The 14,508-nt window shown below is 38.0% G+C and overlaps 1 protein-coding gene across 1 annotated transcript in view; it reads right to left on the minus strand.

Moving 5' to 3' along the window:
- The window catches only part of LMAN2L (lectin, mannose binding 2 like), a 364,835-nt gene that overhangs the window by 192,278 nt on the left and 158,049 nt on the right, over positions 1-14,508 (minus strand). The window contains exon 4 of the mRNA XM_044084378.1: positions 12,580-12,662. Coding sequence (XP_043940313.1) covers positions 12,580-12,662 — 83 coding nt within the window. The remainder of the gene's footprint in view (positions 1-12,579; positions 12,663-14,508) is intronic.

The raw sequence follows: 14,508 nt of genomic DNA on the forward strand, positions 1-14,508 counted from the left end.
ATTTTATGAAAGTCTGTATAAAGTACAGACATATGGAAATCAAGACACGGTGCAAATGGAAATGTTTATGTTAGAATTAAATATGCCAAAGTTATAGGCAGATGAGGCTCAATTACTAATAGTTAGGATAGGAGGAGATGAGATGAAAATGGTGATGTATAACCAATCTACAGGAAAGTCCCCAGGAACAGATGGTATATGCATGTGGAAGTTTGGAAGCTAGAAGAGAAAAAGTTCTGGAAGGTTTTGTTTAACACTATTTTAAGGAGGAGGAGAAGAAGTACCAGCATCCTAGAAGAAAGCAGTGGTAGCTGTAATAACTAAAGAGGGTAAAGATCCATCGAATCCAGCTTCATACAGGCCCATTTCAATACTAAACCATGATTATAAAGTATTTATGTCTATAATGGTTAAAGGAATAGCAAACATGATGCCAAAATAGGTAGATATGGATCAATGTAGTTTATTGGAGGGGAGGTAAACATTTTATAACATTAACAGAACACTGATGATACAGAGGGAAGCAGAATGTAAGAAAATACCACTATTGTTGCTGGGTCTTGATGCAGAGAAAGCATCTGACAGAGTAAGCTGGGACGTCATGAGCGGGTCAATGAAGTAGTTGTTTGCCTTGATAAAATTATAAGGTTGATTAGCAGTATACATGAGGGCTCTGAGGCGAAAATTAAAGTGGGTGACTGGATAAGCAACCAATTCACAACAATGGGGATATGTGTATATCTTCTAAATATGCAACAGTCTAGAAGATGTAGTATCTTTGCTTGGAAGTATTTACATAGGTATTTTTATACTCCAAGTAGACTCCAAATAAGTTTTCCTCTTACACACAGAAAATGTTAGAGGTGTCATGGGGAAAAGAGAGATAACTGGGAACATATTTTCTGGGAGTGTAATGAGTTGGCAGGCTTTAAAGATTCCCTGCAGGCTTCATCAGAGTTACTGGGTGAGCAAACTGGTGTAACTAAAGAAATTATTTTTTGAGCTATGATACAGAAGCAGAACTGCCTAGAAAAAGTAAGGCCTTTCTGAGTCTATTTATGGTGGCTGCTAAAAAAGCAATTACTAGAAAATGGAAATCAAAGTCTAAACCAACTTTACTAGAAGTAGTGAATATAGTAACACAGATAAAGCAACTGGAATTGGGATCTTTAGAAAAGGGAAGCAGCAAACTCCATAGGACAAAAATGGGAATTGTGGGAACATTATATACAGAGGAAGAATGAGGTTTAAAAGAAAGCAGGATTTAAACGAGCTATGTAATACTTAATTGACAATGAATGGCTATATTATAAGTGATGTACAATGATTGCAACTACAAATGTTTCAATGGGGTCTGTGATGCATAACGTTTGCAACTAAACTGTATTAATATTGTTTATTTTTCATTAATACAAATGTAAAATTGCCTGTGTCATACGTGATAATTTATTAAAAATGATTTTTTTTTTTAAAAAAGGATAAAAGATTAATACTGATGGCCCACGATAGTGGACTACATACAAGCTGGTTTACAAAGTCCATTTAACATGTGGAAGAAACAGACAAATGTATGTTTTGTAAAAAAGAATTGGAAACAGTTGCACATCTCGTCGCTGGTTGTGATACACTACTGGTAGAAGGACTGTATACCGAAAGGTAGAAGGACTGTATACTAAAAGGCATAATAATGTGGCAAGACTGTTGCAGTGAGGATTGTGCAAATGTTATAATATTGAAGTAGCTGAAAAACACTGAGACACAAAGCATTACAGAAAATTATGAAGTTTACATCACATGGGATCGCCCATTAGCAACAGTTTAAAAAATACATGCGAGAAAACCAGAAATGGTAGCCCACGAAAAGAAGATAAAAGTGACAGTGATAATTGAAATTGCTGCACCCAGTAGCTTATGTACAGAGATACAAAGTCTTAAAATACCATGATTTGCAAGCAGAGATGAGGGCAATGTGGAAGAAGGATACTCAGACAGTTCCAATAATAGTGGGAGCAATGGGTCTTATAAAATAGAATTTACAATCATACTTGGATATGTGCAACTCCACACGAATTGCAGGAGTCGTTATTGGGCACATTGTGGGTGCTGTGAAGAGCACTTCTGGCTAAATTCAAGGATTGAAACAATACTAATTTCATGAACTTTAATCATACTTTGACTTAAGAATGAGGTCCATTCCAGTCACAGTATTAGAAACCTAAAAGACATGGAGAAATTAAAAAAAGAGAACACCATTGCTTGTCTCACACCAAGGCCAGCTGGCTTCCAGTCATTGCCAGGGCCATGTTACTGTTAAAAGTCTCTCACATTTAAATTCTGAGCAGTGATCATTTCCACCGTTATGAAGCCATACTTATTCTTTGATACATAATATCCCTGCAACTGTGTTTTTGCAAAAGCCCTCTTTCAGTTTCACACTTGGGAAAACTTACTCCGGGAAATCAGGGTCACTAAAGCCTAATAACTTCAGGCTGGAACTCAAGGAACACCCCAATGAAACCCTGAGTTGCATTTTTGCAATTTTGCATAGTGACCTGCAGTCGCCAAGTCACCCAAATCTTTAACACTAGACCTATGTAAAGTGACTGTTTACACCTGTTACTGGACACTAGCACACAATATACAGGATTATGATCAGGTCTCCAATCATAACCATCTTATTTTATGTTCATGACATGGATGATAAGCAAAGTTCAAGAGGTGAATTTCATGGCATCTATGTTGAGAACACATAAATGTTATGTTCAGTAAAACTTGACCATAATTATTTGGAGCACATGCAGTTAGTTACCTGTTACATGTACTACCAATTTCACAAAAACAAACAAAAACAAAAAAAAAAAAACACAATAAAAATAAAGTGTAGGAGCACAAAGGGTCCAATAAAACACTTAGTGGTGCTAAACTGACAGGAAGCATAAATGAGACATCCCTCTGAAGAACTTTAAAAATTGTTTTAGACTTCATTCTGCCACACTTTTGTCTGCAAGTGGAGCATAACAAATATCCAATAGATTTCAAAGTTATTTTATGTTCTGCTGCTGTTTTTTGCTGGCCAGAAATGTCCACTGTCAATTCCCAGCCAAAATATAACAGCTCTTAGTGGTGCTTAACAAGCTAGACTTTTTCCCCTTTTAGGAGCATAATTACCATGTTCCACGACCTACATCTATTGTGTACACATGAAACATTGGATTAAGGTAACTGTTGCTACTTTACTTAGCTAGCAGTTTGAATTACAGATTTTAATTTGCCTCTCTTACTGCAAAACTCACTGTAATACTTTTACTAAATGTACATTTGTCACTTTGATGCATCACATTTGTATTCTATGTGTAAGTTGTTGCAGCTGTTTTGGCTCAGTTCTTAAAGAGTCCATGCAGCAGTTTAACTACAGACTTAAAATACTAAATAAATAAATACATACATAAAATAAAATACAGATTCCCCAAATTATATGAAATAGAAAAAGCATGTTGAGTGTTTTGGAGTACAGATCTGTAACTGACACTTATTTTTGGACTTTTAGGTTACCAGTGCCTGAGAAAGTTCCCTTTCTACTGTCTCAGGTTTCACATTTTCACAGCTTGTCAGTCACAGCAAGGAAATTTGCCACTGAAAGGTGGAAAAAAATGGAACCTTTAGGTCAGCACTTCAGGTGAACAACTTGAAAAGAACTGCATTCTTTAAATTATCACCAATAAAAAAAAAAAAACACTAAGGGCTAGTTAGCTTCCTTTGGCTATGGCTTAGTATTTGGAAGTAATTTCATAATGCAACTACAATGTTTGTGAATGCAATATTCTGATGGAAAGTTTTCCCATTTGGAGTGTAAAACTATATGCAACAAAGTTAAGGAACCTTAAACTGCATGCTGACATATGATGGACTATGGAGCTTTTATTGTGACTGGATACCACCTGTGTATATCAACGCATTAAGCAACTGAGTATGGGATATCTTCTTCCTTCCCCCTTGCTTCATTTTTCAAGTTTTCCTCTCTCTACTGCTTACTTATCTGTCAACCATTTACTATATCCTTCCCCCTTGCTTCATTTTTCAAGTTTTCCTCTCTCTACTGCTTACTTATCTGTCAACCATTTACTAAATGAAAAAAAAAAAAAACGTTGACCTTATCTCTCAGAACTGTGACAGTGGAAATCACAATACTTCATACACTCCTGAAATGCATCCCTGGCCAGTGAGTTATGAGTAATTAGGGTAAGCAGTGGAGGGGACATGGCATGAGATACAATACAAGGCTAGCAGATACCAGTCCTAAAGTTAAAATTTGAATTGTTACTTAAACTTTTGGTAGTGAAGTGTAGGAAGGGAAAATGGGAAGACAGGCACATTATCTACATAATATACTAAAAAAGAACCTGCAATTTGGAGAAGGTCAAGAGATTGACAAAAACAGAATCTTAGGTGCTCAGTATAGCAGCTGGGAACAGAAACGTTGCTTCATTTACATTATAAAAGTCAGGCCAAAGCATTTCAACTTGGTGCGAGCACAACAGGAGAAGTGATACCACAAAATCATTTCAATTGGCATCTACTTTTATAGCTTCAACTCTATACATTGACTGTCAGTTAGGTACTTTTAATGTTTGCAGAGTCTCTTCCCAAGAGAACAATATCTACAGCATCCATGATATTCTTTGTGCAGCAATACATTACTAGTACTATCCAGAATCTACAATCTTCACAAATAATTTTAAATCACACTCAACAAAACTACCATCAGATGGATGGCAAGAAATAGTGTAGACTGCAGACTTAAGAGCCTCCTTAGAAACATGTACATTAGCCATCACATTTATTTTCTGTTCACTAAGTTAGTCAAACTAGGTATGGCCTATTTTAATGGGAACCCAAACATAATATTCATGATGACTAGATGTAATTTGGCCATGACATCAAGGAAATCTTGTGCGTGCAAGAGACAAGATGGAAGAGACGTAAGGCCAGGTGTATAGGAGGCGGGTTCAAATTGTTCTGCCATGGTGTGGATGGCAGGAGAAATGGGGTAGGGGTTATCCTAAAGAAACAGTATGCCAAGAGTGTTTTGGAGGTGAAGAGAGTGTCTGATAGAGTGATGTTTATGAAGCTTGAAATTGATGGTGTAATGATGAAAGTTGTTAGTGCATATACTCCACAAGTTGGGTGTGCTATGGATGAGAAAGAAAAATTTTGGAGTGAGTTGGATCAAGTGGTGGTGAGTGTACCCAAGGGTGAGAGACTAGTGATTGGAGCGGACTTCAATGGGCATGTTGGTGAAGTGAACAGAGGGGATGAGGAAGTGATGGGTAGAAATGGTGTTAAGGAGAGGAATGCAGAAGGTCAGATGATTGTGGATTTTGCGAAAAGGATGGACATGGCTGTGGTGAATACGTATTTTAAGAAGCGGGAGGAGCATAGGGTGATGTACAAGAGTGGAGGAAGATGCACACAGGTGGATTATATCCTATGTAGGAGGGCCAGTCTGAAGGACATTGGAGACTGTAAACTGGTGACAGGGGAAAGTGTAGTTAAGCAGCATAGAATGGTGGTCTGTAGGATGACGTTGGTGATCAAGAACAGGAGTGTGAAAGCAGTGCCAAGGATTAATTGGTGGAAGTTAAAAATGGGTGATTGTGAAGTGGAGTTTAGGGAAGAGTTAAGACAGGCACTGGGAGGCAGTGAAGAGTTACCGAATAGCTGGGTAACTAAAGCAGAGCTAGTAAGAAAGACTGCTAGAAAGGTGCTTGGTGTGACATCTGGACAGAGGAAAGAGGACAAGGAGACCTGGTGGTGGAATTTGGAAGTACAGGAGAGTATACAGAGGAAGAGGCTGGCGAAGAAGTGGGATTGTCAAAGAGATGAAGAAAGTAGACATGAGTATAAGGAGATGAGGTGCATGGCAAAGAGAGAGGTGGCGAAGGCTAAGGATAAGGCATATGGAGAGTTGTATGAGAGATTGGACACTAAAGAGGGAGAAAAGGACCTGTACCGACTGGCTAGAAAGAGGGACAGAGCTGGGAAAGATGTGCAGCACATAAGGGTGATAAAGGATAGTGAGGGAAGCGCACTCACAAGTGAGGAGAGTGTGTTGAGTATGTTGAGTAGATGGAAAGAGAACTTTGAAGGGCTGATGAATGAAGAGAATGAGAGAGAGAGAAGGTTGGATGATGTGGGGATAGTGAATCAGGAAGTGAAACAGATTAGCAAGGAGGAAGTAAGGACAGCTATGAAGAGGATGAAGAATGGAAAGGCTGTTGGCCCAGATGACATACCAGTGGAAGCATGGAGGTGCTTAGGAGAAATGGCAGTGGAATTTTTAACCAGATTGTTTAATGCAATTTTGGAAAGTCAGAGGATGCCTGAGGAGTGGATAAAAAGTGTTTTGGTACCTATCTTTAAGAATAATGGTGATGTGCAGAGCTGCAGTAACTACAGAGGGATACAATTGATCAGTCACAGCTTGAAGTTATGGGAAAGAGTAGTGGAAGCTAGGTTAAGAAGAGAGGTGATGATTAGTGATCAGCAGTATGGTTTCATACCAGGAAAGAGCACTACAGATGCAATGTTTGCTCTGACAGTGTTGTTGGAGAAATACAGAGAAGGTCAGAAGAAGTTGCGTCGTGTCTTTGTGGACTTAGAGAAAGCATATGACAGGGTGCCTAAAGTGGAGTTGTGGTATTGTATGAGGAAGTCGGGACTGGCAGAGAAATATGTAAGAGTGGTACAGGATATGTACAAGGGTAGTGTGACATTGACGAGGGCTGCGGTGGGAGTGACAGATACGTTTAAGGTGGAGGTGGGATTACATCAAGGATCAGCTCTGAGCCCTTTCTTATTTGCAGTGGTGATGGACAGGTTGACAGATGAGATCAGACAGGAGGCCCCGTGGACTATGATATTTGCAGATGACATTGTGATATGTAGTGAGAGTAGGGACCAGTTTGAGGAGACCCTGGGGAGGTGGAGATATGCTTTAGAGAGGAGAGGAATGAAGGTCAGCAGGGCTAAAACAGAATATATGTGTGTAAATGAGAGGGAGGGTAGAGGAATGGTGGGGATGCAGGGAGTAGAGTTGGTAAAGGTGGATGAGTTTAAGTACTTGGGATCAACAGTTCAGAGTAATGGTGAGTGTGCAAGAGAGGTGAAGAAGAGAGTACAGGCAGGGTGGAATGGGTGGAGAAGAGTGTCAGGAGTGATTTGTGACAGACGGGTACCAGTAAGAGTGAAAGGGAAGGTCTACAAGAGGGTAGTGAGACCAGCTATGTTATATGGGTTGGAGACGGTGGCACTGACAAAAAGGCAGGAGTCAGAGCTGGATGTGGCAGAGTTAAAGATGTTAAGATTTGCACTGGGTGTGACTAGGATGGACAAGATTAAGAATCACTATATTAGAGGGTCAGCTCAGGTTGGACAGTTTGGAGATAAAGCAAGAGAGGCGAGATTGCATTGGTTTGGACATGGGCTGGTGAGGGATGCTGGGTATATTGGGAAAAGGATGCTAAGGATGGAGCTGCCAGGTAAGAGGAAAAGAGGAAGGCCTAAGATAAGGTTTATGGATGTGGTGAGAGAGGACATGCAGGCGGTTGGCGTGAAAGAGCATGATGCAGAGGACAGGAAGAAATGGAAACAGATGATCTGCTGTGGCAACCCCTGACGGGAACAGCCAAAAGAAGATGATGATGATCAAGGAAATCCCCCTACACTTTCAATAAATCCCATGAGATCATTTGCATCTACCATGCAGGCAGATGGGACCTCAGTTTTGCTGCAAGGGAGAGACTACAGTTTAATTTTAGATTAATCAGAAATGTCCACAACCAGAAATATTTCGTCTAATTTTTCAAACAAGGCATAGCTCATTATATTTAACTTATACTGCACAATAAATTACAGAGTCAGATCAGCTAACCTTGGCTGAGCTAGAAGCAAATAATCTTTAACCTCATGCAGAGTACTGCATGACGTACCAAGTGGTGCACTAAATAAATGATACTTGTATCACCTGCACTGCCTAGTCTAACTATATATGCAACAATTCTTTCTCTTAGATAACTTTTCTCCTTTTCAAAGGAAATAACACTAAAATCTTTCATCCTCTTCTCCCAGGGAGTTTTAATTAGCAAGATGAAAACAATCCAATGCCAGCAACCACGAAAATGAGAATGCATGGACTTGAACCAAATTTATTAAACTCGCATATGTAACAGGACCTTCACGGCCACTCAAAACATCTGTAACTTCAGTTAATACTTCCCTTTTAGTAATCTTGTGTGATGTATACTCTCATGCTATGGCAAGACAACCTGACACTCGTAGCCACAAGGATTAAAACTTGAGCAGTTTATTAAAACCATGAAAATAAAGTAAAATTCTGGCAATCAGATTCAAACAAATATATTTAATGCAATGTAAGTTACAGCATTTTTGTCCTGCCACTAGGACTTCATTAGAATAATTAATTTTACTCTACTCTCTTCATCGATTAAGACATGTATGGTTATACAAGTTTAATGAAAGAGTGGAATTAAATGAACAAACTGATACCAACTATAGTATCAGCACTTCTGACAAAAATCAAAACGTTCAGCCTCCTTTGTCACCCTTACAAACACTTTGAACAGAGTGCGAACTTTACAATGAAATCATTATTCTCCCAATGGAGTATTTTCAAGAACCAGTTGCAAGTGCATCTTTATCTTGGGGAGGGGGCATAATAGCACAAACCCACTATCTGCCAGGTTTCCATAGAGAAGCTATGGAATAATCCTTTCAGGTCTTAAAATGTAAAAAAAGGGCACTCTATGCTGCCAGATGTTGGTCCATTTACTTGAAATGACTCATCCACTTACATTAACAAAAAGTTTGTTTTTACAGACACTTGACTAACTGCCCTTTCTCTATTAACAAGTTATAGCATACCCAAGCCCTGCAAACCAATAAGTGGACTCCTTAGATTAACATGTTCTTAAATGAAACCTTCATGCATAAACTGCACCAATCAAACCAACACTGGCAAACTGAAGACAATGAAATGAAACATTGTTTTCTTATCCTTGATGTCTGTTTAGTTTGATTTGCTTACTTCAAATTCATTACCTGCAGATATGATCTTATCTTAGAAAGACCTATCCCAGAAGTAAAATGCCATGCCATCTATCACCACAGCACAGCTACCTATCTAGGCACACGCATAACTGCAAGTGTAAGGGAAATGGAAATACTGCCAGGAGTTTTGAGTCTACATACTGCAAAGTATGACCAGACTGGTGGCTATAAATGTTGCGCCTCCAGAAGCAGGTGGTGCCCACAAATAACATTCTCCTGGAGCAGTGACAAAATACATTTCAAGGAACACCCATAAATGTGACAAACCCTACTAATGGTGACATTCATAATGTGCTGTCTTCCAGTATTAGAGTGATAATTCATCCCAAACATTTATATAATAACCACAAAATGAAGTTTCTGAAATCAGTTAGCAGGGCAAAAGCAACATGATAAAAATGCACACAATCCCATCCTATCCCGACTTGGCAATGCTGAAATAAAGGATCCACAAAAAAATAAACAGTGACTACATTCACAGAGACTTGAAGGATGTTTTGCATTTTCTCTGGAATCTGGAGAAGCCAGGTGAAGCAAACAAAAGCAAACAAAAAGGATAAATAAATAAATGAATGAATGAATAAAGATACTGTGAAAAAAAGAGCAAAGGGTCCTGCAGGCAAAATAAGTGCATCAATCATACTAGATATACTTATCTCTTATCGCAAACTGCTACAGCAGCAGAGAAGTAAATGGGTGAAATACCACTTCCCTAGCTAGTTGGGACCTACTCTACAGACTGAAATTCCCCAAACTAGATGCAAAACTTGCATTGATTGAACCTGCTTAACCTTGATGAAAAATATAGTGTGAACTGCTAGTTATGCCTGTTGTTCGAAGCTATTTTCCATTTAAATCCAGTAGTAGTCCACAGCCCCACTCAGTGAATCCTCAAAGTAGCATTCTACCCACGAGCTATCAACAAGTGTGAAGGGTGCTAAATAAAAATTACAGACTCCTGTGAGGCTTCTCTTGGACAAAGTTTTAACACAGCCCCTTAAAATCCTTTCTTAACCAGCCTTCAACCAAGCCTACTTTTTTTTTAATCTTAGAATCTCTTCAATAGCTTATTTATAGGATAGCTGTGCTTTAGATCACATCTGTATTTAAAAGTAACTTTTTGTACCTTCTTCTGGAAGGAAAAAAAGGTACTTATTTTTAATAGTACCTTTCAGAACAGTGGTATTACACACAGTTTTGCAGAACAGGATAAAAAAGGAACTGAAAAAGCTGCTGAGAAGTTATAGCAAATTAATATGTTAGTGTATAATCCCATGGAAGGGCTGAAAAAGGAAGAAAAGTTTAAAGAAATGTTCAACATCATTATTTAAGAAGCAGAGGCCGTCTTGATCCTTTCTTGAGTTTCTTGATTAAGAGTACTGCACAACATACAGTGCTCACTAATATTCTAACTGCTTTCTACATTTAGATTTAGTGAATCATGCGAACATGAGGATTTCTAGATTCAGAAGTATGCAAGGTGGGATGAACCACTGAGGTCCTCCTCAGTGTTCGCCAATAGCGATACATCTATGCATATATTCCCACTCTTATGTACATATGTATTTGTTTACACACACACACACACACACATATATATATATATATATATAAAATATATACACATATATATATATATATATATATATATATATATATATATATACACACACACACACACACACACACAGGGTTCATTCCAGAATATCAGTTTCACAAACCGTTGACATTCAAAATATCAGACTCACAACATATAGTGCTCAGAATATCGAAATTGAGCTAAAAGCCATAAAACTTTGTTTTTTGCATCTGCACCTCCCATCACACCCCTGCTAATAATATATACCAATTCTGAGATTGCACTACAGGGAGGAAAGTGCAAAACTCCACTTCAAACTGTACCATAATCCCAGAATTTGTCAACCTTCTGAATATTCCACATTTTGATTTGGATATTCCAAAAATCGACATTTTCCCCTTTTGATGCTGTAAACAACTCTGATATATTGCACACCTATGTATACACACATATATATATATATATATATATATATATATATATATATGTACATAGATAGTTATACAACACTCAGATGATGTGTGTGCATGTGCAGCATACATGCAACAAGTATCCTGCTGGATTTGTTGGCTTTTCTTGAGGGGTGTTCAATTGCTGATAGTACTCGGGTAACTGTCGAGGCCACAGAAGCTACATTATAAACTCTCATTAAGTTACCCAACTATTTACCAGAGGCAGACATATCCTTGATAATATTCCATATTATGCCTCAGTTCTACACAGGAGTGAAAAAAAAAATCACTGCTGATTCTGCATGGTAAGAATCCACAGGGAATCCCCATCCTTGACCAAGCCACAGTGCATTCCTGGATCATGCCTTTTTGAGCACTATATAATGGTGATACTCTCAATGGAAAATATTGCTCAAATATGATGGAAAGGCTCTAGATGAGGGAAGAAAGAAGCATAGGAAGCAGAAGGAAAAGCATGCTGCAACTTTATAAGAAAATATTTCTAAAGTTAAAGCTGGACAGCACTACTGTTTCTCTTAACAGTTAGATTTGGAGCTCACGGTTATTAATTTTATCCCAAAATGGTTATACAATTTCTGCTGCTGCGGTAAGATATTGCCTTATGGAATGTTAAATTGTGTCAAAAATGGCATATTTTTAGGTGTTTCTGCATCCATACCTGCATACATGCATGTTAATGAGCAGTCGGACATAGCCTCTTTTTTGCCCAGTTATGATGCAGTAGTAAAACTACAAAATGATCAATGCAATTTACTGAATTTTATAATCAACAATTATAAACACTTTCCCTGCAGTACATCAAAGTATTTGCAGGTCACTGTGAATGAGCCAGCAGTCAAAATAAATGCAGGCTGCTCAATTATACGCTAGCTGTGAAGCTGGCCACAAAAGCCCACACAATGAAGACCTTTCTGCATCCTATTTAAAATATAAGAAACACCTTAACACAGCAGCAAAATGGGTTAATCCCACAATGGAAGCTGACGAGTCAATATGAACTACAAAATCTGGAAATGACATGGTTCCTTTAACATCCAAACCTGTAAAGAAATATTTCACAGTTCAGTTCTTACAAGTAAAGTCTTAAACAATTCAAAACTCTGTTCTCTAGACCATGCTCAAAAGGTACATCAGCAGATTTAGTACTGCATTATATACATCAAGCTGCAGCACTGTGAATTATCCAGTGACAACTATTTACAAAGGTTAGTGTACAATCAACAATTAAAACAAACACACATAAACAGTACTTAGAGATAACTATGTGCTAATTAATTTTTCACTGACCACTTAGCCCTGAGTGACATTTATGGGCATGACATTAACAGTAATCTATACACTAATCCCAAAGTTAGTTTTTATTTCCACACAATGTGCTCCTGTAGAGTCATCTTTGCTTACCTCATCTTGTTTGTCCTCATTCGGATAGGTATCGAGGAATACACCTAGTCCCACAAACATATCCTTACTGCCAAACACGGGGCCTGATGAAGGACAGACATCCAGTATTTGTTTATAGTGCAAGCAGTTAAAAGAAAAGACACAAAAGGACTAAGGGGCGTCAAGGTTAGTAAATGTATACAGCATCCTTTCAACTCAGAACATAAAAATACTCAGCATACAGCATAGTTTGTGACAATAAAAGAAATGTACTTCTAAGAACCAAATTAGTATTTATAACTATGGTGTGAACTGCAACCTAAACATTGCATGAGAAAGGGCAACTATCCCTTAAAGAGAGTGGTTTGGAAATTGAGGATGTGAGCAACATATTAGTAAATACTACCACTACTGCATACTTCCTACTGGGTGACTTGCAGTTTCTCCTTTTGACACAACAAGCCACACTACTTTAGCATCCCAAACTTTGCCTGGATTTGAGACACGCAGCAATTTTTTCACTTCCGGTATCATATAGAGAATACGTGTATTCTATTTTTAGCTAAAACTACAAAATAAGAAGAAATGAGTGACATGTTATTAGTGAAATATAGAATCACAGTAATGTTAAACCACAACATTTAAGCATGGGTAGTTAATGATGTACTAGTAACCCTTCATAATGCTCCTTAACAGCAGGTACATAAATCTATCCCTTGTAGAAAGTACCTTTGTAAAAAGAAAATTGGTATGGTCAACTTTGTACTGTGAGCAAACATTGTGACACATAAAAAATGCTTTTTGCAGGAAACGTAATTTTTAAGACACAACCATATGAGTTTGGGTATAATTGTATATAAAGACACACATATTGCACATACAAAATGCACGTGTATGTATATGCATGTATACATTATAAGTATTTGTGTACAATTTTAAGCATTCAAATACTATTCAAATATATTCAAATAATATGCATTCAAATACTACTACCACTACTGCTATTACACACACACACACACACACACACACACACACACACACAAAGACAGACACAAACACACAGACACACACAAACACACAGACACACACAAACACACAGACACACACAAACACACAGACACACACACAGTCATTCTTAGTAATGTGATAATACTTGCAGCAAGAAAACACTCTTTGGGAGCTTTACAAAGAAAACATACATACTTTTTTTATTTTCAGTAAATTAAACTTTAGAAAGAAATGTGTTTGAACTGAATTTTTGTACAAAATGTTGCCTCTTCCATGGGTAAAGTACAGCTGCTTAAGTAAACTTACCACAACAGTAGATGTTCGAATGATCACTGCTGCAGTAGCCTTGGCTATATGGTTATATCCTGCCAAGAGCATTACAGCTGGTTAGCTTCCAAAGCTTCAGGCTTCCTTCCATACTGTCAAACTGTTAGGAAGCTTGAGCTGAGTTGACAAACACAGGTTTGACTGCCAAGCCTTTCAAAGCTTTCAGGCCAACTGAGAGAGAGAGAGAGAGAGAGATTGAGCCCTAAGAGGACACTGCTAGGAGTTAAAAAAAAAAAAAAAAATTATATATATATATATATATATATATATATATATATATATATATATATACACACCCTGGCATATTTAAAAAACAAGAAGAAGTTGGAGGAAGGAGCGACCACAGCAGCAGTGATCATTCAAACATCTACTGTTACTATAAAATTAACTTGCACAACTGTACGATGTTTGTCTTATTGATCACTACTGCAGTAGCCTTAGCTTTATGCGTTTATTACCCTAGCTTACAACAACTGGGAAGTGGAAGGGGAAGGATCTAGAAACCCCTGGAGAATGGTCCTAGCAAAACCTAATCTAGACCTGGAGAAGGAATAAAGTTTGTAGTGCCCTGTAACAGTATGTAGAGGACTAAGTTGCTGCTTCTAGAATACT

The sequence above is a fragment of the Protopterus annectens genome, chromosome 9.part0 (assembly GCF_019279795.1).
Source record: "Protopterus annectens isolate FY-2018-M chromosome 9.part0, PAN1.0, whole genome shotgun sequence".
NCBI classification, from domain to species: domain Eukaryota; kingdom Metazoa; phylum Chordata; order Ceratodontiformes; family Protopteridae; genus Protopterus; species Protopterus annectens.